This window comes from Lactuca virosa, chromosome 5 (assembly GCF_052849685.1).
Source record: "Lactuca virosa cultivar CGN04683 chromosome 5, Lactuca_virosa_CGN04683_v6, whole genome shotgun sequence".
Classification (NCBI taxonomy): Eukaryota; Viridiplantae; Streptophyta; class Magnoliopsida; order Asterales; family Asteraceae; genus Lactuca; species Lactuca virosa.
This window is the reverse complement of record NC_136430.1, coordinates 332,547,630-332,573,823: the sequence shown is the minus strand read 5'-3', so window position 1 is coordinate 332,573,823 and position 26,194 is coordinate 332,547,630. Positions and strand designations below refer to the sequence as shown.

Here is a 26,194-nt window from a genome sequence, read left to right as displayed (position 1 = left end):
GCCTTCTTCATCTCCTCATCAGCTGCGTACTGAGGAACGAGAAGAGCCCTCTCCCTGAACTTGGCGGTAATCTCCGCCACTGTCTCTGTAGTCTGGGTGAGATCCTGAAACTCCCTGGCTAACTGTTGCACCTCGATAACCGGTGCAAACTCGGCTCTGAACCTGGTAGTAAAATCATCCCAAGTCATCGCATCAAGCGCTGCGTCATCCCCGATGACATGCCCGATCTCCTCCCACCAATCTCGTGCCCTGTCCTTCAGAAGACAGGATGCTAGTCTGACCTTGTCCCCCTCGGGACATCTGCTGGTGCGGAACGCATTGGCGACATCCGCCAACCACCTGGTACTCGCAATGGGATCCCGTGCCCCATGGTAGTCTGGAGCTCCACAAGCCCGGAACTCCCTGAAGGTGAGTGTGCACGACCCCATCATGGTCGCCACCTCAGCACGGAAGGTGCTCAACCTCTCATCCATCAGCTCCAAAATACCCTCCTTGATCGAACCAAAGATCACAGGAGTCTGCTCAAGTATGATGCAAGTAATCTCTGAAGAGAGAAACTCCCTAGTCTGCTCATCCAAATGCTCGGCCCCCGAGCCTGATCCTAATCCCTCCCCGACACCTGAACTGCCGACTGCTGGTCTAGGGCGTAAAACCACCATTCTGAAAACACATCATAATAAACGTCAGGAACACTGATATATCTCGAGGGATCACTACTACTACAAGTTTCCTGGTCTCATCTCGACTTTCCTTGGTTCAAGTACGGATCCTCTGCTTTCAGTAGTACGGGCCCATACTACCTTCCACATCTATCCGTACTTTCCTCAAGTACTGCCTCGACTCCACCAAGTCACTTCTACTGCTACTGATCTCTGCTACTCTCATCCTAGGCTTGCCTTAAGGAAATCTCTGACTCCACCCAATCCAGTCCTCAGCTGCTGAGGGCCTCCTTGTAATGCCAATTAGCCATCACCTGAATACCATCACATGTGACGAGGCTCAGATAATCCTTCGAGTAAAAGACTCGTCCCTACAACGGTTAGACTCAAACGAGAGCTGCGCACTAGGGCCAAATCCAGCACTCTGAGATTATTCAACCCTGATCACATGTGACATGACGTATTCACCTAATGGCTAACTCCCATCACTCCGAGTCCTACAAAGCACGAAGCAAGCAGTATTCGGACACAGGAAACTACTCAAGCAAATCTATCCTCATAACGAGAAACTATACTAGCATACAATGCTAAGCTCATACTATCAGGCATAAACTAAGCAGGCTATCCTACTACTGTCTACTCAATACTAGCATGCAATTCTCATAAAGCTGAAACACATATAGCAGGCACATAAAGCATCCTTCTAGATCCTTAGTCCTATTCTAGCATGTTGTTCTACTGAAATTGGAACTGATAATCATAACATAACTTGTATGGGTAATTTGGGAGTACTTACTTGAGCTCGGCTGATCGCATGCACCACACCCTTTTTCTCTTTTTCAAAAACTCTTTTCTTTTTAAGTTTTCTTTTTCAAAAATTCTTTCGAAAACATTTTTCTTTTGAAAATCTTTTTACCATTTCCTTAGTTTGAGTCCAGTCACACCCGAGAGTGTGCCTAAATCCCTCAAACCAAGGCTCTGATACCAACTTGTAACATCCCAAAATACGACCCAAAAATTTTTGTTTTAATATTACTAAAAATCACATCATCGAATGACATACGTACTAAGAACCATAAAATGAGTAACTCAAAAGTCAAGTAACAGTATCAAAACAAATACTGTATCAATCCTATCAAAATATCTTAATAAAACTCCCAGGATAAAACTGAAGCTGTGGTGTGTGCGATGCCATCATCCCGAGCTCTTCCCCTTACTAGCGGAAGTACCTGAAACCAAAAACTGAAACTGTAAGCACAAAGCTTAGTGAGCTCCCCCAAACTACCACATACCATACAATAACATATAAAGCAACTACTGGGCCTTGCCCACTGCATCGGACTGAAATCCGGAAACTGCATCGGACCAAAGTCCGGAACTTACCAGGGTCTTGCCCTCTGCATCGGACCGAAGTCTGGGAACTGCATCGAACCGATGTCCGGAACTAACCAGGGCCTTGCCCTCTGCATCGGACCGAAGTCCGAAACTAACTAGGGCCTTGCCCTCTGCATCGGACCGAAGTCCGGAATTGACTGAACATAGCATAGCATAATCATAACTACTAGCATAAATATAGATACTGCATACTGCATCGGACCGAAGCCTGGAACACATAACACAAGACATGCTTGAATCACAAAGACATCAAGCACACTGAACTACTGCATCGGACCGAAGTCTGGAACTACTGCTAACTAAACGGGCCGACATTGTGGCTGTAGACCCGTTCCCACCGGAAGGAAACTCACCTCATAATGTTGGCTGGAAGGAAACTCACCTCAGGGTAAAATGACTATTTTACCCCTGGTCAAAGTCAACATCCTGGTCAAAGTCAACTTTCAGTTGACCGGACTCGCCGAGTTGGGCTGCCAACTCGCCGAGTCCCTATCATCCCTTCTAATCCTCTACCCGCTTCAACTCGTCGAGTTTGCCAAAGGCTCGACGAGTTCTTCTTCGATACTAACATCTAGTTCATCTTCATCTGACTCGCCGAGTTGTATGAACAACTCGTCGACTCCTCCTTCATCCTATGAATGAGATCAGTTCTTGACTCGCCGAGTTGTATGAACAACTCGTCGAGTCCCTCCACTACTAGATCTGAGCCTTAACTCACCGAGTCCATTACCTACTCACTGATTTCACCTTAAATTCTCAGATGGGGAAAATCGGGGACTCGCGACTCGACTCGTCGAGTCTGAAGAACGACTCGCCGAGTCTCATGCATGTCATTACTAAACAGTCGATTCTGCTCGAATCCAGTGCATTCCATTCATAGATCTGGGCTCCTAGGGCTGGTTTTTCACGTAAAGTTTCTAACTTTACGTGCATGCATGCTAATATGAAGCTTAAATACCCAAAATAAGCTAAAGGAAGAGATCTAAGCTTGGAATGGAAACTTGGCTCAATAAAGGTGGCAACCTTGAGCTTAAGAAGCTCTGGAAAGCTTAGATCTGAAGTCCATTCAACATATTAACTCTTAATTCGACCTTAAAGTCTAGAAAGGGCTCAAAATCAACAAGAGTAAACTTCTCAAGAGATCTAATTGATAATAAGCAAAGATTCGAGCTTGATACCTCAAAGGGGACTGAAATGCAACCAGAAGTCCGAATCTACTTGCTCCCCTTGAATACTTCTCTTCTCTCTTCTTCCCCCAAATCCCCAAGATGCACTAAAACCTTCACAAGTGAGAAAATGCTCCAAAAATGCTTAAGAACGGCTAGGGTTTCGTATGGGACTCTTTGTGGGTGAGGGAGGCTGGTCTTGGGGCACATAAGATGTTTAAATAGGGTGCAAACCCTTGAAATTAGGGTTTCATCCAGACTGGCAGACTCGCCGAGTCCGGGAATATGGACTCGTCGAGTCGCCAACTTAAATCGCGTGCAAATCCCGTCTCTACTCGACGAGTCGGGCTACTGACTCGTCGAGTACCCCTTAAAAAGAAAATTATTTTTTTTAAATCGCATACCAGAAATGGGGCGTTACAATATGTGATATTAGATATACGTTTTGCCATGTAATTAAACATCCTAAACTCTAGCATTGAACCTAAAATACCTAATAATTTCAAATTTAAAGTTGCATAAGTTGTGGTTGTGATTGTGATAGATACTATTAAAATGATATTTTATTACTTATTAATATATATATATATATATATATATATATATATATATATATATATATATGTTTTATCTTATATTTAATATACTTACAAATTTACAATGTTTTATAACCAAATAGCATAAAAAATTATTTTAAAAATAACAAAAATGATATAGTTATTTTTAGTAACATATATTTATCAATATTTTAAATTTTGTACAATATTAGACATTTATCAAGTATTTTAAAAGAAATTAAATTCTCATTTGTTCAAGATAATTACTTATGTTCAACCATAATAATTTGATTTTCTTAATGCATCAAATTTTTCATTATTTTAATTTTAATGTTAAATCTTTAATTTCCAACGTAATATATCTAAGTTTTAATTTATATATGATATTAAACTAAAAAAAATTAAAAAATTAAAAAATGATTTGAAGAAATAGTTTTAAGTTGATTGAATAATTAAAAATTGTATTTAACTAAAGTTTGTATAAAACTAAAAAGGTATAGTACCTTTAAAACCATTGTTGGGCTTTTAAAAAGAAATAATTATGACCAAAATTAAGAAATGACAAATAATTCTTTTAACTAATTAAGTGTAACAATAATTAAAAGTACATTTAAACTGAAAATTATACTCACAAATTATAAGTATATTTTATTGAGATCATTAAGTATGAAACTCGTGTATTATACGAGTTTATTAAAAATAATATTTAATATATTAATTGGCTGTCTATACGTGATATCATCTGGATGTATATGCGTGATATCATTGATTTAAGCTTTAACTATAAGTGATTTGAAACAGAAAGGAAAGAAACGACTATAAAACATTTATTCTGAAATTTAATAGAATGATGCACCTTACATATATGAACCCTTAGTAAAATGTGGATTTAGAATTTAAGAAAATGAAAAACACAAGAGAATGACAAGTGGGAAAAAAAATAATTCAAAAAATCATAGAAAATAACACGTGGCAAATTCAATGAGATTATGACATTGACAAAAATGATTTTCATTTATTATGTTAGATGTGTTTTGGTTAAAAAAAAATTTACCTTTATTCATTTAAGTTTTATTTTATAAATAGCATTAAGTAATTATAAATAAATAAAAGGGTTTAGGTCATTTTTGGTTACTTAACTTTTTGTTTTGTGTTCATTTGGTCACTTAACTATTTTTAAGTTTTAAAAGGTCATCAAACTTTTGACTTTGTGCTCATTTAGTCACTTAACTTTTGGTTTGGTCACTTAACTTTTAGATTTATGCTCATTTAATCACCTAACTTTTAAAATTGTGCTCATTTAGTCACTAAACTTTTTTAAAAAAATTTAAAAGTTTAGTGACTAAATGAACACATTTTTAAAAGTTAGGTGACTAAATGTGACCAAACCAAAAGTTAAGTGACTAAATGAGCACAAAGCCAAAAGTTTGATGACCTTTTAAAACTTAAAAAGAATTAAGTGATCAAATGAACACAAAACCAAAAGTTAAGTGATTAAAAATAACCTAAACCCTAGATAAAACTACAAATAGTGGTTCTTGTATATTTTTTTACTAAGGTGTAAAGTACTATGATTTTTATTTAAGGGTTTCATTATAGATTTCAGAAATGGTTTTTATGTAAGGTTTCGTTATATATTTGGTCTATAAAACTGACAGGTGTTAGTTTTTGATTAAAATGATCATTTTATTATTTATTTTATTTTATCTATCAATTTCTCTTTTTATATTATTTAAGTTATACCCATCCCAATGTTTAGACTTAGCCAAACGGCCAACCCACCCCTCCCATTCTTTCGGGCATATTTCTCGGAGGTCTTCTCCGGTGATGATGATTGACACCAGCACGACCAACCTCGTTCATCAAATTGATATATATATATATATATATATATATATATATATATATATATATATATATATATATATATATATATATATATATATATATCTTAATTACACCACAGAGTTTGTGATTTTTTTTTTCTAATTTTCTCTTTCAAATACTTTGGAATTACCTTTATGACCTCCATGAAGATGATTTAATTTTTCCTGCTAGAGTATGTAGAAGAAAACAGTTCATGTGAAACTAGAACAACATTTGTATGTTAATCAATCAATCATATATTTCAATAATTTTATTCTAATATTGTTGAACATAACATATTATTATCGGGTCATCTTGCCCCTAAATTTCATAATTTAACACAATTACATGAACCACCATCCGCAATAAATCAATACATCATTCATCTTTAACAAGTATGGGTCTGATACCAATTCTAACAAAATAAAAGATCTACAAGAGTTATAATCTGGTTGAGGCTTCTATTCAATTTGATGAATTTGTAAAAGTTCAAGAAGCTCAACGTAACGTACTTGCAAATGGGGCATAGAATTCGTTGTTATACCCATGTTCCTCTTCTTATTTTTCTGTCACTATTTTTAGGTCGTTATGCAGAATCAAGTTCTTAGATTGATGTTAACCGTAGTTTGGCCTAGGTTGTAGAATGAATAAGGTTCAATGCAACTTATTTTAACCATTGTTAGTTTTAGAGACTAAACACTCAAATAAGAATCATTTTTACAAGTTGAAACTTTTTTTGGACCCTAATTTAAAAAAAAAAAAAAAAATGAAAACTACGACGACCACTTTTGCAGTTTTCTATAGTTAATATTACAACTATTTTCCAAATTTATATTGTCTTGTTGAAGATAATAACACTGCTTTATATTAACTTTTTAATATAAAATAAAAATTATTATTTTCATAGTTAATAACAATAAAACAAAATTAAAACGTATATTTATTAATATTTTACATAATTTAGCATATAGACATCCACCTAGTATTAAGGTATAGGATTCAGTTTTATACACTAAAATTATACAAAAGAGCTTTATTCAAGTAAACCTACCCATCCAACTTATCGGATCCACCTCTAGCTTTATTGCACATCCAAACATTTTAGATGAGAAATCTCTCAACATAAATACATCCATAAATACTCGTCAATTTCATCAAAATTATGACATTAGCATTTCAAAATTTTTTTTTTTAAATCATAGTATATCACAACAAGCTGGCATCCTATCATAAGCAACTAATTAATTGGGTCATTTGACATGTTCTCTTCCATTTTTGTATTCGGTATTCATTAAACAAGACACATACATAGTCACAGCATAAAATCAAAAACAAAAGATTTGGGTCCTACTTACAGCTAAGATAATAACATGAGCAAAGTTCATGGTGACTAGAAGAGTGACATATCTGGAGGTGGCCCATAAACGCTCTGCCATGAAAATGGAATCACCCATCTACCACCTTCATTTCCTAAACAACAACAACAACAACATATCAGTGCATCAATTTAGGGCATGTTTTGTTAACGGAATTGGAATTCGAGATTCCATTCTGTTTGGTTTGGTTGCAAAAGAGATGGAATTCAGTTTCATAGGATTCTTTCGAGTTCTACATACAAACAGAATTATGAATGATAGTTATGTCTTTATTATTTAATTCATTTTATTTCCTACCAACAAACCGAACACATGAAAGATTTGGATTCCATTCCATGGCGTGTTTGGTTGCCAAATGGATGGAATTCAATTCCATGTTTGATGGATTTCACAATTCCTAGGGGAGGGTGGAAGGGGTTCAATTTCATTCTTATTTCTTTTTATGATATTACTGAAATAGTTAAAAGGGTAATCACTGGATTTTTTAAAGAAACTTTTCAAAATGTCTTCAGGTTTTCAGTATGTTTACCTGATAACTCAAATTGAACAAATCACCTCTTTCCAATTTTACACTTTTGGCCCATATTTTAAATTTTGTTACAAATTTGGTCCAAATATCAAATTTTATTACAAATTCATACCAAAATTCAATTTTATTTACAAATTTATTTTTCTATAAGTTTTTTAAGACCTTTTCAGAAAACTTTACAATTTACAACCTTTTTTATGATTTTTTTCTTAGTTTAACTTACAAATTTAATTTTCTACAACTGTTTAAAAGCTTTTTTAGAACTCATCCATGCATTACGAAGTGTTTTACAAATTTTAATACAACTTTTTAAACTTGGGTTATAACTTTTTGAATTTTTCTCTACTTTCATACAATTTTAATACACCTGCTTTTAACCAAAAGTATTTTGTAAATGTTTTTAAAAAAATTATAACTTGTTTATACATTTTAACTAGGGAGTTTATAAACTTTTTTTCCAATTTTTTAATACAAAGTTTTAAACGTCTTTTACATTTTTTTGAACTTCTTTTTCACTGTCATACGACTTATCTTTAACGGAAGTATTTTTAAATGTTATAAAAAAGTATTTAAAAAGTTATAAAAATTCTAAAAAAGTCTTTAAAAAGTTGTAGAAAAATTAAATTTGGGATGAATTCGTAATAAAACTTAATGTTTGGACCAAATTCGCAACAAAAGTTAAAATCTAGGCCAAAAGTGTAAAATTGGTTACATGAGTTGGTTACCCTTTTAAAAAAATAAAATGCGTTTGTTGGCAAATTGAAAACATTTTGGAAAGTAACCCTAGTTTAAAAAAAAAAACAATTATATATTTACAATAAACAAAAACTATGTAAATATAGAAAAAAAACATCTCTAAATTTTTATAATTGAATTCCATTTCATTTCCTGCCAACAAATGTGTGACAGATTATGATTCCTTAATTCCAATTCCTTTGACAGATTCCAATGCTCCTTCCAAAAACAGTATGTGAACCAACTTTTTGATGTATATCCAGAAGTAAATAAATGTAATATTAAAAAAAAATCAAAAATCACCTTTAAAGGATTCAGGGCTTTGTCCCACAAGATTACATGCTGCCTCTGCTAAATGAAACGCATCAGAAATGTTATCTCCTTCAGAGCAATAACATAACAAGCAGGTCACCTTCAAACCTTTGGCCTAAACAATATAAAAAAATTGTCAATTAAATTACCATTTTTAAATCATGAACTGAATTGGTTGATTAGCAAAATGGTATTTGAGGATTACTTTGAAACAAGAAAACATTGCAGCAAAAGGAAGACTTGGATAGTAGTCTTCTTCTCCAAGATCATCTTCAAGAGATGAAATATCATCTTCAGTAGCATTACCTTCAGCTAAATCATTGAGATACTTCCATAGTTTTTGAGTAGGATCATATTCCTTCATTCTTTTAAACCCTAGTTTTTCACAGTTATCATCTGCTCCATCTACTTTTGCATTAGAGAGGTAATAAATCTGCAAACCACTGAAATAGTGACAATGTCATTAAATAGAAACTAAGTTTCGCTCTTCTTACACTTAGGGTAACTAAATTATTTGCTAAAACACTGAATCATTTAATACCTTGACATATCAATTGTCTGCCATCTGCCAAAGTCTAAGCTAGAGAGGATTACAATATGCTTCTTTCCACAAGCAACAGCAAAATCAGCAAGATTTTTAGCAAACTCAACCATCATCCCCTGTTTAGATAGCCAATCAGGACACAATTATTTCAGCAAATCAAAATCATTATTCAATACAAGTTGTGTAGCCATAGGCTAAAGAGGAAGATGACAAGCTATCACACTTCACTGAAACCTAAGTGTGTACATTGATGAAAACCACAAAGTAATTTCTTATATGGATAAACACACACACAGTTTATATAAACAACTCAATGGCATAAAGATGCAAAGCTTACCTTAACAACTGGTGATCTTTGTTGGATTAGGGTCAATGCATTAGAAGGTGACTCGTAAGCTGCACAGCAGAAGTAAAACTTATGATAAGAGAGTAAGTACACTATTGAATAACATCTTGTCAAACATGTGAAGCAGCAAATGAACAGATGCAAAGATGAACAGATAAAAAAACTGAACTACAACCTTCAAGAGGGAGAGCAAGGTCGCCTTGAGGGGCAGGGGTATAAGCATCATTTCCTACACAAGGAAGAACGTTTGGATCATCGAGGTAACCAATTCGCTCAGCTTTCGTCGAAGCTATCAAAAGATCCACCGCCAATTGCCCCACGTTTCCAATCGATAACGCCGGCTAAATTAATCAATCCACCAAAATGATAATTAACGCCATAAATTGGATAACACGCAACCTCAACTTCTATGATTTTTAAGTTACAAACAACAACAATGACAAGCAAATACAAAGTGTTGAACCCTAGGCGGGAAACGAATAGAACAAACCAGGATTAACGTTGAGCATTCATCGTAGAGGTGCTTGCCTTCTTCAAGATTCAGCTCCATCGGATTAGAAAACCTTAGCGTATCAAATTAGAAGAAATTTAGTAGATCACTGTCCGTTTGTATGAATTCGTGCGTTCTTGCTGAACAAGTAGCTCCTAGTCTCCTACACAAGTTTGTTTGAGGACGTATTCTGTGTTTCTTGGGTTATGGCTCAAACATTCAAACTGGGTCGGGTTGCGGCCCACATATATAATTCAAAAATGCATGACCTAGAGGTGCACAAACACATGTTAAAACCGGTTTAGGTTTTTGACCAACATTTTTTATTTCGGTTTTTGGTTAAAACCTAACTGATTTGGTTGTATTTAAAAGAAATTGATTATTTTCAGTTAAAAATCTGTTTGGTTACAAAATACGGAAACTAGGTAAAAAACTTGTTCGCAATTTTTCTAAAACCTATATCAAACTAATGGTTCAGTTTTGAGTGAACGGATTATAGAAAAAAAAAAAAAAAAAGGTCCGGTTTTGTGTTAGTTAGAAAAGAAATTCATTTCCTTTGTGCACCTCTAGCACAACCTGAGTAACCACACTAATAATAATAATAATCTTACATTGTAACTACCTATTGTGAAAATATCAGCATATTATTATGGTTTTTGAAAATGATTTTTTTGAATTTGCTTGCTAACAAAAAGGTTCTTTGGAAATGATATATTCTGAAGATGTAATGTAAATTTCGAATAAAGTTCATAAATTAAATTTTTGGAAATATCATTTGGTTTTCATTATATGGTTACAAGATTTATAAATATCAATCTAGAAGATCCATTGAGCTAGACAACATACATGGATAAAGTCTTTAAGAGATTCAAGACGCATGGCTGAAAGAATGAGATCTAGATAAGATGTCATAGTTCCATTGAGCTAGATAAGATGTGTCCTAATTCCACTGACATTGAGCATAGCTCAGTGTCCTAGTGCTAGTTTCACTCAGGAGATAAATAAGATGTGTCTAGTCTCGTATACTTCAGTTGTGGGATTGATCATGTATGTCATCATATGTATGAAACATGATGTAATGTGTGCATTGGGTATGACAAGTAGATATCAAGCTAGTCTTGGTAAAAATCATTAGGTGGCGATCAAGAAAATCCTTAAGTGTTTAGTAATAACGAAAGAAATGTTCTTGTTTTGGTGGAGGTGAAAAGCTTAGTTTAAAGGATTACATTAATGCTAGTTACCAAAGTGATTGAGATGATTCTTTTTCGTGGTTAGGATTTGTGTTCTTATTAAAAAAATGAGCGCTCAATTGATATCTAATCTTATGTAATGATTATTATGTTGAGATTTTAGTGTACGTCATGAGCATATATTTTCATTAGTACGTTTTTATGTTCCATTCATATGTTTATTTACTTCCATGTAAACTAGTTGATTGAAAACTTCCATAATTAGTCGTTCTTTATAACGATGAAGTAGTGAATTAAGACTATTATAAGGGGTTAATTAATTATCCATAAAGATTGATATAGCATAGTAATACAACTACACCCATATGTACTTTATATGTACTTGATAAAGATAAGGTATTGAAATGAATCGCACTTGGAGATTACGTTATGGATCATGTCACATGTAATTCTAATATGGTAATATCTTATGTCCTAAAAGCGAAGATGCATAAGATTTATAGTCTGATATGTTTTAACATTCTCTAACATTGTTCGTAAATTGAAGCCATATATGAATGTTCACGTGTGACATGATGAGTGGGTGAGGTATATGTAGTAGCTTATTTGATCTTTTTACCTCGAGGTAAGAGATATATCAATGAGCCACATGATTAATCGACACTAACACTAAATGCATGGCCATGATTAAACTGTGTGATGTTAGATCAATTGTGCAATTTAGTTTTGTGGTTACCACAAATCTCTATCAAGAAACATAATATTGAACACTTTGATATTGACATCATTTCATGTCTGGTATTCATATGGATATTAAGAATAATGAAATATTTAATCACTTACATATAGGACTATTTCATATCTTCCGGTTTTGATTTTAGTACTTGTCATGGATGGCATACCCTATGTTGACTTGATCATGATGTTAAATTGAAGATACAAACCATTTTTAGTGATATTATATAGTTGTTGTACCATGCGTAAATGGGATTTTGTTGGAATGTCTCTGCTGTCATAACAAGTTATTAGCATTGTTGATGATACAATGACATATTGGGTTATACACAAAGTACAATCCAAGTATCTAAAAAACAAGGACAATAAATAAGGGACTACTTTATTAATTCACCGATAGTAAGATGGCTTATTTAGAAATAAAAAGTCGAGAGACTTGATATGTATCTAATCATATGGTTTGATAACTACCATATACTAACTTATATTTATCATATTATTCGAATTTCAAATAACTATTTAGTTGCCAGGTAAGACAACAGTATAAATACCCCTCCATTTTGTTCTCTCATTTACACGCCACCTAAATAAGATATGCAAAGCAAAACAAATAGCAAATGTCATTCTTGGTTTTGAAGACCCACATGCAGTGTTTGTTTTTTCCCGTAGATTTAATAATCAAATCGCCTTAAATTTTCAATAATGGCTTCACAATATATGGACCAACATTTTGTATATCTAAATTAAGTGGATTAGTGCTAGTGTTGTGACATGCTCTACATGGATTTGGATGTCGGATGATGGATCAGTCCTGGAAGATTTCCTGAGAACACAACACAGAAGAATCGTTAAAGGACGTCTGGGTGTTCTCCCGGGACGTCACTCCGACGATCAAGTTAGTTTTCTGAGAGAGAGAGAGATAGAGAGGATTTTAAGGTAAAACTCGTGAGGGAGAAGATGGATCTCTTCCTTGAGGCAGAAGAGATATTTTTATGCCTGTTACTAATGGATCGTGGGGACCTCATCCAATGAGTGTGATACGTGGCCTCCTATAACTGGGAGAATCATTCCCATGTTAACTAACTGCCTGGTGACGACTGTAACACCGTAAATTTCCAAACAAATTTTTCATTTTAAATTCATATAAATCTCGTAACGTATTTCACAAAATCTCATTTATTTATTTTACAAAACTCATCTCCATAATTGTTTGTTTAATAATCCAGGATCCTCAAAACATAACTCTTTCTCTAGTGTGTACAATCGAGCCGGTGCCTTCCCGCAATCCTGAGAAAACCTGAAACACATAACACATAACACGGTAAGCACGAGGCTTAGTGAGTTCCCCAAAATACCACACACATCTCAGTAGCCTCTCATGGCTATACTCAGATAAGACCCTCCGGTCAATGTGTCTCAGTGGGACCCTCCGGTCCCAGAACTCAGGTGGACCCTCCGGTCCTAACCCAATAAGCTCATAATAACAATACTCGGCATAAATCACAGAGACACAATGCAGAGTATCACAATACACAAATAAGCACATAAAACATTTCAGTCACACAAGGATACCACTCATGGTAAGTATAGTGAGAAGACTCACCTCGGATGATGAACAACCCCTATAAACGCTGCTGCTACGCACCGGCCACTAACTCTGTGCCAAACCCACAATTATCCCAATTAGAAACTAAGTCCATACTCTCACTCATTAGGTCTAAAGGTAGTCCACTAACCAGCCCATCAATGACCTAGAACCCATTGGGCCCACCAAGGACCAATAATAAATGGGCTCTCCCAAGGCCCAATTCTCAATCTAAATGGCAAGCCCAACTCAAGGGCCCAAAGCACAATATAATATTTCTCTACTCAAAGTCACTAATACACAAGCCCAAAGATCCAGGCCCAACCCTTAAGGCCCAATAATAAATTCAGACCAAAAAGCTCTCAGAGAGGTTACACTGGGCGTACTTCCCTTGGTACGCTCAGCGTACACTAGCATGCATGAATCTGATCAGGGACACCAACCCAGTACGCGGGGCGTACTGGAATTACGTCGGGCGTACGCCCAGTTTTGCTTAGTCCATTCTCTTGGTCTTAACTCGTTAAGACCTTAGCTCATTTCTCAGATCTGGACTCCCTAATAGCTCTTACTCCATAAAGTTAGTGACTTTAAGCCTTTGCATGGCTGATATGGTCACAAGCACACAAAACACTCACTCTCTTATCTCAAAAAGCTCATAACTCATGTATGGCTTGATACCAACGTCCAAGACCTCATTTTTATGGATCCTCTCCACTAGAAATATTCTAAAGGACAAACATTAGGCTCTGGAGTGCAACAACTCATAAAGCTTCAAGCTTTGGGACCAAAAACCCTAAAATGGACCATAACATGCACAAATCAAAAGGATGGGAAAGCTTTGAGCTTTATACCTTCAGATGATGCTTCATCCACAGAAAAGCTCAGATCCAAAGCCTGGACTCCAACTCTATTCTCTTCCATGCTCCTTCTTCACTACCAAAAATCCCACAAGAATACTTATAAGCTCACAATAGACACTCAAGATCAAAGAACGGGAATTAGGGTTTTGAGAGAGTTGAAATCTGGAAATGGTGGCTGGATATGAGGACATAATGTTCCTTAAATAGGGGCACTCCAAAATATTAGGGTTTCCTTTTGGACCTAGCACGCCCAGCGTACTGGGTGACTCCGCTTTAATTTCATGCACATGAGTACGCTAAGCGCACTCACATGTACGCCCAGCATACTCAGCTATCACCTTTCTAAAATAAGGGACTCATCCTGCCACAACTTCAAACTTCCCTAGCTTTCTCGATATAACTCCGATTCTAATGAACCTCATACCCCCGAAAAGGAGTCGAGATGCCCTACGCTTCTAGCAACTCGTCTCAACCCCGAGGCTTCCTCATGCTCGGTTTGCAGCCCACGAAACCTAATCACGGACGATTCAAAACAAGGTGTTACAATTCTCCCCCACTTGAATTAGATTTCGCCATCGAAATCGCTCCTTATCAACACATAGATCGAACCCAATAACCCGAGAAGCTCCACCGAAAGGACCTCATATCAAACAACAACCTCTTTCAAATACACCTGAACCCAACAGAAACTCATGGCCCCGAAGAAGGACTGACCCTTCTGCCGCTGCAGTACCCGATCTGACTCTCCGGAACTTGAAAACTCTAGTAGTCTGTCACCCTGCCAGACCACCCTCACAAAATATCATCATGTTAATCGCTCATCGACTAACAGACTCTAAGAACATCCTACCAATCCTGATTCTCTAATCGTTCCGGTCGAAATCAAGAAGAACGGAAAGGTCATAACCCACTAAGGACCCACCGCCTGAACAGCTATCAAAACTCTTCTAAAGAAATGGTCCTCAAAACTCTGTCCTCAGACACAAGAAAGCGGTCGAGACAACTCGAAACAATCCTTTGACACCCTTAATCATAAGCCCCAGCTCCTCTCAATTGTCCCTTCCAACACTGAGCACCAGGTCAACTCCGACCCAAAAGTTGAACCTCTAAACGTTACCCACTGCACACCCAATAAAACGGCTTACCGGCTTCATTCTCACAATAACTATCTCGACTCATCGTGACACACAAGTCACGAAGTTCGCTTTACCCCAAGAGAATAATATAACCTCTTCTAAAGTTGTCTCACCTCCGACCTCTGTCGTCTACCACTTACCGGCTTCACGCGTCTCGCGGTTCTTCCCATACCAACGAAACTGACCCACTACGGGCTAAGACATCAGATGGAGGTGAATACCCCTCAAAATGAAACCCATCCACGAATCTGAAACCTCATCTCGCCTTCTCAATACACGAATGGATCCAGACTCAACTCGAGAGTCTGATTCAACAGCAGAATTGGAATCACTTATTTCCAATTTGGTACTCAACTCTTGACTCAAGATTCACAAATTTATGCTCACACCATCTCTCCAACTCTTTCCGATTATGATAATCCCTCCTCATCCCAGGGATATAACGATTCTCGACCGTCACGGAGATCTCAGTCTCGCCCCTGGTTCGGCAACCAGGTTCCCGAAGACTCAAGTGGTAAGGCTACCCAAGCCTAAGAACTCCTCTGCGTCATACTCATACTAGTGAATACTAAAGCTCCCCGCTGAACAGTATTCTCTCTTATCGACTACTGAGTGCTACGGTTCCCCCCTCCCCCCCCCCCCCCCCCCCCCCGTAGTCTTAATACGCTCCTTTATTGACTCATGCATGCTACGACTCCCCGTAGACTTACGACACCCTCTCACTGACTCGTGAATGCTACGGCTCCCCGCAGTATCACAACACTCTCTCGCTAACCAGTGAGTACTACGGCTCCCCGCAGTATCACGACACTCTCTCGCTGACTAGTGAGCACCACGGCTCCCCGCAGTATCACGACACTCTCTCGCTGACTAGTGAGCACCACGGCTCCCCGCAGTATCACAACACTCTCTCGCTATCCAGTGAATACTACGGCTCCTCGTAGTATCACGACAGTCTCTCCCACTAACTCATGGATGCTACGGCTCCCCGTAGTCTTACAACACCCTCTCGCTCACTGACTCGCCATGGGCTCTCTCCGTGGTTTCTCCTGATAATTCCACGCAATTACTACCACCCGGATCCACTCGCTCTTTTATCACCTCATAATCTCGTCATCAAGTTATCACTACACTGAGTTCACTAACTCATGCTCCACAAACTAGCATAGATAGGTGCACACACCCACTCAACTCATGCTACCCCACTCCTGATGTAAATTCTCATAAGCCAGGCACTTTTCTCAACACAGGCACACCATTAGACAGACTCGCTCTGCGACAATTAACTGATGGGTTCCCACTGGAATATGTTGGATTAATGTCTAAGTCCATAACTATAATTGGTAAGACTTGACCCGACCCGGCATGGTCCATTTGGGTTGCATGGCATCATGCATTTAGATAGACTATAATGAGAGAAATAACACTTAAGGTTGGTTAATATATTATAAGTTCTAATATATTAATAAGGTTATTTAATTAGTATTGATCAAGAATTAATTTGGAATTAATTAAGTGATCAAAAGGAGACTAATTAAATATATGGGTTGATTGTGTAAATCATTCATTCTTATATATGTGGGCTTGTGATCCAAGATTCCTTATGTTGGACTAAGTCCATGGGGTGACCCATGGATACTCCATGGAGGTTAAAATCCATGGAGCATAAGGAATGGGTAAGTTATGAGTTACATGGTGTAACCCTAATAGCCACCATATAAAAGAATCCCATGGCTCAAGAAATCGTGCACTAATGTGTGAATATGAGGGCTAGACGATTTCAAGGAGTGTTCCATTTCTCTCAAGTCATTCCATGTGCATTTGGTGTTGTGTGAACCATTTGAGGTGTCATACTTGGGGCACTAGGCACTCAAGCTTCATGGAGACAAGCTACATCAAACAAAGGTATGTATTCTATCCATTTGATTACCCAAGTATCAAGTATTGTATGCTAGATAGGGTAATACCTTGGAAAGTTCATAATTGCATGTATAATAAAGAAAACATAGATCCAAGGTATTTAGGGTTGCATGTACACTTAGGAGTGTTAGAATGCGTAAAACCCATCAGTGGTATCAGAGCCAAGGCTTGTTTTCTTGTTATACTTGCAAAATTAGCTGAAAAATCGAATTGTATTAGTTTAAAAATTATGCTAATTACTTGAAAAAAAATTTGATGTGAATTATCTTTGTTCATATGAGTTTATTAGATTAATAGAAAAGTTAATTGATTATGTGTTTTCAATCCATTTTAATCTAAGAGTTGATTCTAAAATGTGTTTTTGTAACTTGTCCTCAAGTTATATGAAAAGTCACATTTAAGTTTCATAAAACTCATAAAAAGTTGGCAATGGTTACAAAAATGAAGAGTCTTGTCCTCATTAAATGGTTTTATGACTCCATAACTTGTCCTCAAGTTATGGAGGTTCAAGAGTCACTTCATTAAATGATAAAATGTGTAACCTTAATTAGTTCCATAAGTTACAAAAATAAAGAAAAGTTACATTCTTTTATTAGTTTAAAGTCTTCCATAACTTGTCCTCAAGTTATGGAACTTGAAGAGTTTTTTTTTAATTAAAACTACTTTAAACACATAAGTTATGGAATTAATTAGTTTTGAATATTTTCAAAACTTGCCCTCAAGTTTTGGAATTTGTAAAGTTTTCCCCATGAATACTTTAATTCCAAGTTAGCCCTTAGAATTTTAAAAGTTAAAATTCAACCCTTATACTTTATAGTATTATAAGTTAATAATAAATATATGTATAAGAGCAAGTCAGTCTTACCGTTAGTAGGCCTCATTCACGAAGCCGGTCTATAAGGGGGTATAAGGTTACTGCCTATAAAATGGCAGTTTAATGGGTATCCACTCTCACCCACCGCTTCCTTGACTGGTGGAGGGTCGTTAGCCGAACGGGTAGGACAAGGACTATAATTCTCCCTTCATTAAAAGTATTAATGATAAATACTAAGTAACTAAACACTTATAAATTCCCAATCTTAGTTACTTAGGAAAATGTGAATAAGGTGCTAATCCATGAAATTACACTTTGCACTTTGTTTAAACCGTTAGTGGAGCGTGTGTGGTTAACCGGCACACTAACCTGGATTTAACAAAGTAGGCAAAGGGTAACTTAATATTTATCATAGTATCGGTGGAGCTCGTTTGGTTAACCGACACATCGATTGAGGGGTAAATATTAAGGGTACCAAGTATATTTGCATGGTTACTTCACACCTTGTTTTGTGATCCTCGGCATCCCAGTCACAAAACCTGAAGGGCACACTCGAGATTGAAACATGCCATTGAAAAGTTCAATGAATATCAAAAGATCTAGGAGTTTCAAATCCAATTAAAAACCTAATTACATTATTTCGTTTTTCATGGTGGAAATTGGTAAATCGTCATTTACCTACCTTCAACTATTTTATAACTCAGATTACGGCATCCCTCTTCCAGTTATAAATAGGTTGTTGGATCCTAGCCTTAATATTTCATATTGGGTGTTATATTAAGGACTTTAGATCAACTATCTTGAATATCTCCCAAAAGATGTCTAGTTCAGACATCTATGATCTTCCCAAATCTCTTGGAACTTTACTTCCTCCACCTCCTCCAATTATTCTCCCTAACCCACAAGTTCAAGGTCACTCAAGCCCTAATGGCAAGCAAGGTCTATGTGTGATCACATCTTAGAGATGAAGTCACATATTGACAAGCTGAGAGAGTTGGGTGTCAAAGTCTTGAGAAAGTTGGATGTTCAATCACTTTCTAAGTCACATAGTGAGTTCCTTTGGGACTACTATGAAACAGACTATGACATGAACCTTAATGATCATATCTATTTGCTTGGTGCTGCTGAATCGGCAATGATTTGGAACGATAGTAAAGCAAATTTGATTAGAAGATCAACTTCCCAAAAACTTTATGGACAGTGACAATGGTGACACTGGAAATCCAGAAAAAGCATTCTCTTCCCAATGGAAAGGGATTGGCCATAGTCAACCCGGTTGACCAAATGGTAAAGAGAAAGGCTAAGTCTGAGATAGTCCCATTACCAAAGGGTCCATATGTTTATTTTGCCAAAGGAAGGGGCGTTGATTGCAAAGCTGCCAAATTTACCTAAGGATGTTAAAGTCAATAAGTTTGACTCTACATCAGGTAGAGCCCATTATCTAACTCTGTTAAGTTCTATTCTGAGATCCTCATTACATGATGTGACTGGGTCACATGTTGATGTTTTAAGAATCAAAGAATAGAGAGAAATCTTAAAGGAAGTATATGTTGATTATGATCGCGAAGGTGGATTTCGATCACATCAGAATTTTGAGCAAGGAATAGATAACAACAATTTTCCATGTGGATTGTAAGGGTAAGTTTTTCCGCAAAGTTTAAAATAAAAGAAAATTGTTTAATTTTATTTATTTGAAGTATCCTTACAATGGTATTTGTGGAAAATTGTTGCTTATATGATTCCACTGACAGCAATATTGGAAAATGGATTTGATTCTTTCATTTGTGGTAGTGTCTAAATTTACCAAATCAGGAAAGTTCCTCATCGCCCAAGTTTCAATTGGACCGAAACTTGGAATCATGCAAGTTGAATAGTATGATGAATGAGAACTTTCAAGCATTGGAAAATCAAGACTAATTACTTGTTCACATGGATGTGTGAGTCAAGTGAAGGACTAAAGGGATCGAGTACACATTCTTGTGCACTGGTCATGTCCACCACAAAGCTCGTTAAGACTATTTGATTTACTAAAGTTTAGTAAATATGGTTATACTTACAAGTTTAAGTATAATTCTGAAACATTGGAAAAGTCTCAATGTATGGCAGAACGAATGAGAAGAATCAAATTAGGCAGAAAGATAAAAGTTTTCTCAAATCTGAAAGATGGGAGAGTACTTTTGTATCATGTTTTGTGATCATATTAATGATTTAAGAACCACATCACAATTGGTCTTCTAAGGACATCTTAGTGCATTCTTATGACTAAGAAGAGGAGTCATGAATTGTTGAAATGGTTAAATCAAGGAGATGAGTCATACTTCGTTTCAAAACAAGTCTTAGAGTCATACTCCAAGACTATAAGTTGAGTGGCATATCTTAAAGAAAGGTTTATAACACTTGTCAAATGTAAGAGTAAAAGTGTCCTACTCTTGTACATTTGAAGTTGGTAAGTTGTGATGTTTTGGATTAAACAAAGACCAACTAAGGCCAATTGTGTGAAGTGTTTATCTTGATAAAGAATCCGCACTATCTCTTGAATATTTGGCAAGATAGTATTATATGTCAAGAGGACAGTGGGCGTCTTAAAGATCCTAAAAAGAATTTCAAGAACTAATCAAGAATAAAACCTGAGGTTCTTCACTAGCACACGACTTGAGGTTTATAACCTATCATGTTGACATATTCTGTGCCCATTCCAGTTAAAGTTGGCTTTGCATAGGAGTTCTGAAAGTTCTCAATTGGTTGCATAACAACTTGGAAGCAATGGCAGGCCCTGTACTGCCAGGTGGCAAGAAGTTAAGATTGCATAAGTTCAGTCCATATGAGTTTAGATTTGTCATTATCCTTGTCTTGTGACTATGGTTTTGACGATTCACATGGATAAGAACACATACACCATAAAATCTAAGGGTCATAAGGTTTCTCTCCGATTCATGAAAATGATGGTGAGGAAACACTTCCACCAAGTAGATTTGAAGCAGATGGCAAAAGGTCTAAACAATTGAGACTATGATTACGGCATCCCTTTTCATAGTTCTGAAATTGTTTAGACACACATGCATGCTGTCTAAGGAAAGGTGTATGATTTTGATAAAGTTTTATCAAAGCATCTCGTATCAGAAATCTGAACTTTGGTAAGGAAGTCAATAAAGTATTGATTTCTAGAAGTCCAGCTGATTTCTGAGTACATGTCAAAGCTAGTGGGAGCATAAGTGTTATGCTAATAATCATCATGTTAGTGGGAGCATGATAATTATTGTTAGTGTTGCAAGTTAGCAATGTTAATTATAGAAAACAAAAGTTTCAATTCGTGAGGCTGCAGGGATTGAAAAAGTTGTTTTGCTATAATTAAGGGAGAGGATATACTTCATTTCAGTTCTGAAGGCTTAGATTGAGACCTTAATCATCCTTAGTCAAGAATATATATATATATATATATATATATATATATATGAATTTCATGTTGGATTGGTTCAACTTAAGGAAATTCTATATATTGCGTTCTCAAAATTCGATTATGATTACGGCATCCCTCTTCATAGTCAAATTTTGAAAACATGGCAAATAAAAAATATTGTAGCAAAAGACTGGTCTAGAATCATGTCTTTATGTGAGACATCATGAATCGTGTACCATTTGCTTTGGGTACAGGATCGATTGCATGTGCTATAATATTTGTCATTTCTAAATTTTTCCAAATGCCCAGAGGTATTAAGAAGGGAAAAGGTCTAGAATTGGATATGACTAAAATGATTAAGCAATTGTCGAGGACAATCTGAGGTTTACCAAAGATTGGTTGCTCAGGTACAGTTGGAAGTATAGTGCTAATTTTGGAAGGACCATATTGACATATTCTGAAAAGAGGCATCTCTTATTCAGAAGTGATAGTCAAAATGAGAATATGGAGTTGTCTCCATAGGTGGAAGTTATATGTGTAAGATTAGAAAACTTAATGCAAGAAGCATGTCCAAAGCAATGTACTTTGAATATGAGACTTAGTTTCCATGGAGTTGATCTCCATTGGAATACCTTATAATGACTGTTGACAAGTCTTTGTGACTTTGTACATATTCATTACAGGAGGGTCAGTGCATATAAGTTTAAAATCTAAACAGATTTCGATAAATGATAGGAATTTGAAATTCTCACATTTTTCGATAAGGATTTGGGAGTGTGAAATTAGAATCATTGAAATTATGTTCAATTGGTTTATTTCACAAAGTAAGGATCATAGACAAACATAGAGTGCATAAACATAGAGTGCATACTTGGTGTATGGCAAAGCTATTGTTTAAGAAAAACATAGTGTACATGCTTGGAGCATGGGACAACTAGTGTTTTTAATTCAAGTATAAAGTTGATAAAACCGAAACAATGAATAATGAGTAATCAGTATGGTGATAAATAAAAGTGTTTATTTATATTCATAGGGTTTGATACCATATTTGATTCATTTATTCTTGTGTTTCACTTTGCATGTTTTGACTTCCATAATAACTAAGTCGCTCTTCCTGAATGATTAAGTTATTCAAACCATCCACAGTCGGTCATATGTTGGAAGTAGATATGAATCAAGACTGTCATGGGTTGGTTTGTAGAGGTCCAAGTTGGTGGACAAAGTGGTGCTACAACACTCATGAGTGCTCATAAGTTCTGAGTATTGGATTCAACCCGCGCTCATTTGAATCACTTCATGGATTTTATCACGAGTGATCATGAGACGATAATATCTTATATTCTTCAAACCTAGAGATATGAGTTGTTACTGTGAGTTGGTTGTACATTGATTGCACGAAAACGCATTCGGTAACTCGATGTTATAAAACGTGCCTTTGTGTATGATTCAACAAGTAGTAGAACAAGCCATATGAGTCGAAGTTTATCCATTCCTTTTACCTTCGGGATAAAAGCGATATCTGTGGGCCCCTCGATGATTTAAAGATGATACATGTGAGTGCTTGGCCAAGCCAGGACTGATTTGATTTGTTCAATCAGTCAGTCATCATGAATCGGAAATCGGGAAACAACAAATGGACAGAGAGAATGATTGATAATCCATGTCTCAGTCCATATGATATCTAGAATGGAGGAATATATGATCCCTTATCTAATGGACAAGTCATTGACAAAGGTCAGAGTTCATCGACAAGGTCAGAGTTCGACAGAAGCTTTTGAGAGCTACGATTGCTGATCGGTTCCTAAAGTCATACGCAATAATAGTTTTAGACTTATCCAAGTGGGAGACTGTTGGATTAATGTCTAAGTCCATAACTATAATTGGTAAGACTTGACCCGACCCGGCATGGTCCATTTGGGTTGCATGGCATCATGCATTTGGATAGACTATAATGAGAGAAATAACACTTAAGGTTGGTTAATATATTATAAGTTCTAATATATTAATAAGGTTATTTAATTAGTATTGATCAAGAATTAATTTGGAATTAATTAAGTGATCAAAAGGAGACTAATTAAATATATGGGTTGATTGTGTAAATCATTCATTCTTATATATGTGGGCTTGTGATCCAAGATTCCTTATGTTGGACTAAGTCCATGGGGTGACCCATGGATACTCCATGGAGGTTAAAATCCATGGAGCATAAGGAATGGGTAAAGTTATGAGTTACATGGTGTAACCCTAATAGCCACCATATAAAAGAATCCCATGGCTCAAGAAATCGTGCACTAATGTGTGAATATGAGGGCTAGACGATTTCAAGGAGTGTTCCATTTCTCTCAAGTCATTCCATGTGCATTTGGTGTTGTGTGAACCATTTGAGGTGTCACACTTGGGGCACTAGGCACTCAAGCTTCATGGAGACAAGCTACATCAAACAAAGGTATGTATTCTATCCATTTGATTACCCAAGTATCAAGTATTGTATGCTAGATAGGGTAATACCTTGGAAAGTTCATAATTGCATGTATAATAGAGAAAACATAGATCCAAGGTATTTAGGGTTGCATGTACACTTAGGAGTGTTAGAATGCGCAAAACCCATCAGAATAGTAGCCACTCGGTACTCCACTTGCAACTTAAATCTCAAAATAATCCAAAATTTAGGGCGTCATACCGAGATACCCCGGTATGCTATCACAAAACCTCACGACGCCTTGTCTCATACACTGATATTCCACTTACGGCATCATACTCGGAACCTCGAAATACTCCAATCTCACAAATTGAAACACGGAGGAATCATCAATGACTGAAAACACGTTGATGAAAATTCCGAAGCTCCACCCTCTACCGATCACCGCCCATACGAACTACTCATACCGACTCTGAAATTGGTTGACAAATCAAGTGCTGCCCCTCCTGGAGTATAGATCACAATCTATACCTATACTTGCAAATCTCAACTATTACACCCTGAAATCAGCTACCCATCTGCCTCGAACTCAACTTTTGCAAACCTGAAAGATCCCTAGCCACAATAAATTCCCTGACCGACGGCCACCTGCTGTGGGTTCACTTATCCTACCTTACGCATAGACTCGCACATCATCCCAGCTTGCACCTCTCCTCATCCACTAATAACCCAGGTCTCGTGTGTCCGCACCACAGATCTCCATAATCAGTTCTCTAACCGCACTTGAACGAATTGCTGATCCTCTCAATTCAATACCCATTTCTCCCCCACTCAGGGTTCGAACCATCACCAGACGACATACCAACAATCTACCCCATAGACCGTTTCACTCGGTACATCACACTTGACTCTTGGAACGTACCACAAAATCACTCAATGATCTTCCCGATGTAAACCAAGCAACTCCAAATATCCCATAACTCAGACAAGAATCTCAGAATTCTCCTAACGTGACTGCCTCTACTCATCCCGCAACCTCAGATTGATATACCACCGGATACCCCACTGTCCCGAATTAGCCTGACTCTCGGTCCGGAAGTAATGTACTATCACGCACCTCGTCTCTGATTCCTCGACCAGCCTCCCAACACATGAATCATCATCAAATCACAATACCTCACTCTCACAACCGATACACAACATAACAACGAGGGCCACCGCCCCGATATATTCCTCTTAGCCACCTGAAACTGCTTCTAAATGCATGCCACACTCAAAAAGGCACCTTCCTAGGTCTCTTCCATCTCAGCTTCCACTAATGACTCCATGGTACAAGAAATACCTCACAACAGACAAACAGCCAAACTACTCTGATGAAAAGGTCACCACCAATGCTACACCACAGGGTTTACCTCCATACTCTGAGCCCATAACTATTATTGGTATGTACTCGACCCGAGAGTAGCATGGTCCATTTGGGTTGCATATCATCAGGACAATTTGTTAGGATGGACTTTTGAGAGAAGGTTAATTATGGTTTATTAATATATTATAAGTTATAATATATTAATATGAAATCATATGTTTTAATTAGTATTGATCAAGAATTAATTTGGAATTAATTTAGTGATCAAAAGAGACTAATTAAATCTATGCGGACTAATTATGATAATTAGTTATATTTATATGTGTTGGGCTTATGATCCATGCTGGACCAAGTTTATGTATGGATACATATAGAGTTGGGCCACATGAACCATGGATCATAAAACCCATGGGTATGGATTTGGGTTATACCCATGACCCTTGGAATCCACACATATAAATACATGCTCTTAGCCTCAAAAACGCCACATGAGTCATTCTTGGAGTTCATGGGTGCTTTTGGGTGCATGGAATTCTCTCTCAAGTTCTACCTTTGTCCATGATGTGTTGTGACTTCATTTGAGGCTTCCACACTATTGGGGCTAAGCTCTTAAGGCCAAATACATCAAGACTTCAAGCCACGTAAAAGGTATGTTACCCTAACTAGTATCTTATATGGTTTATGTCAAATGCATGCTAGTTATAGGTTTAATGCCTTGGAAACCATTTGCATGTATAATTAGTGAAAACATAGATCCAAGGTATTTAGGGTTGTATGTGCACCATAAGATATTGTAT

The 26,194-nt window shown here is 36.6% G+C and overlaps 1 protein-coding gene across 1 annotated transcript; it reads right to left on the bottom strand.

The window, feature by feature from the left end:
- Window positions 1–6,792: 6,792 nt before the first annotated feature.
- On the bottom strand, window positions 6,793–10,166 carry LOC145111012 (clast3-like protein). Its single transcript, XM_079047311.1, has 7 exons — window positions 9,976–10,166; window positions 9,661–9,826; window positions 9,477–9,535; window positions 9,137–9,255; window positions 8,801–9,038; window positions 8,587–8,710; window positions 6,793–7,113 (listed from the first exon to the last, which is right to left on the bottom strand). Exons 1-7 carry the CDS (start codon window positions 10,033–10,035, stop codon window positions 7,034–7,036), a joined length of 846 nt encoding a protein of 281 aa, XP_078903437.1. The 5' UTR covers window positions 10,036–10,166; the 3' UTR covers window positions 6,793–7,033.
- Window positions 10,167–26,194: the final 16,028 nt, after the last annotated feature.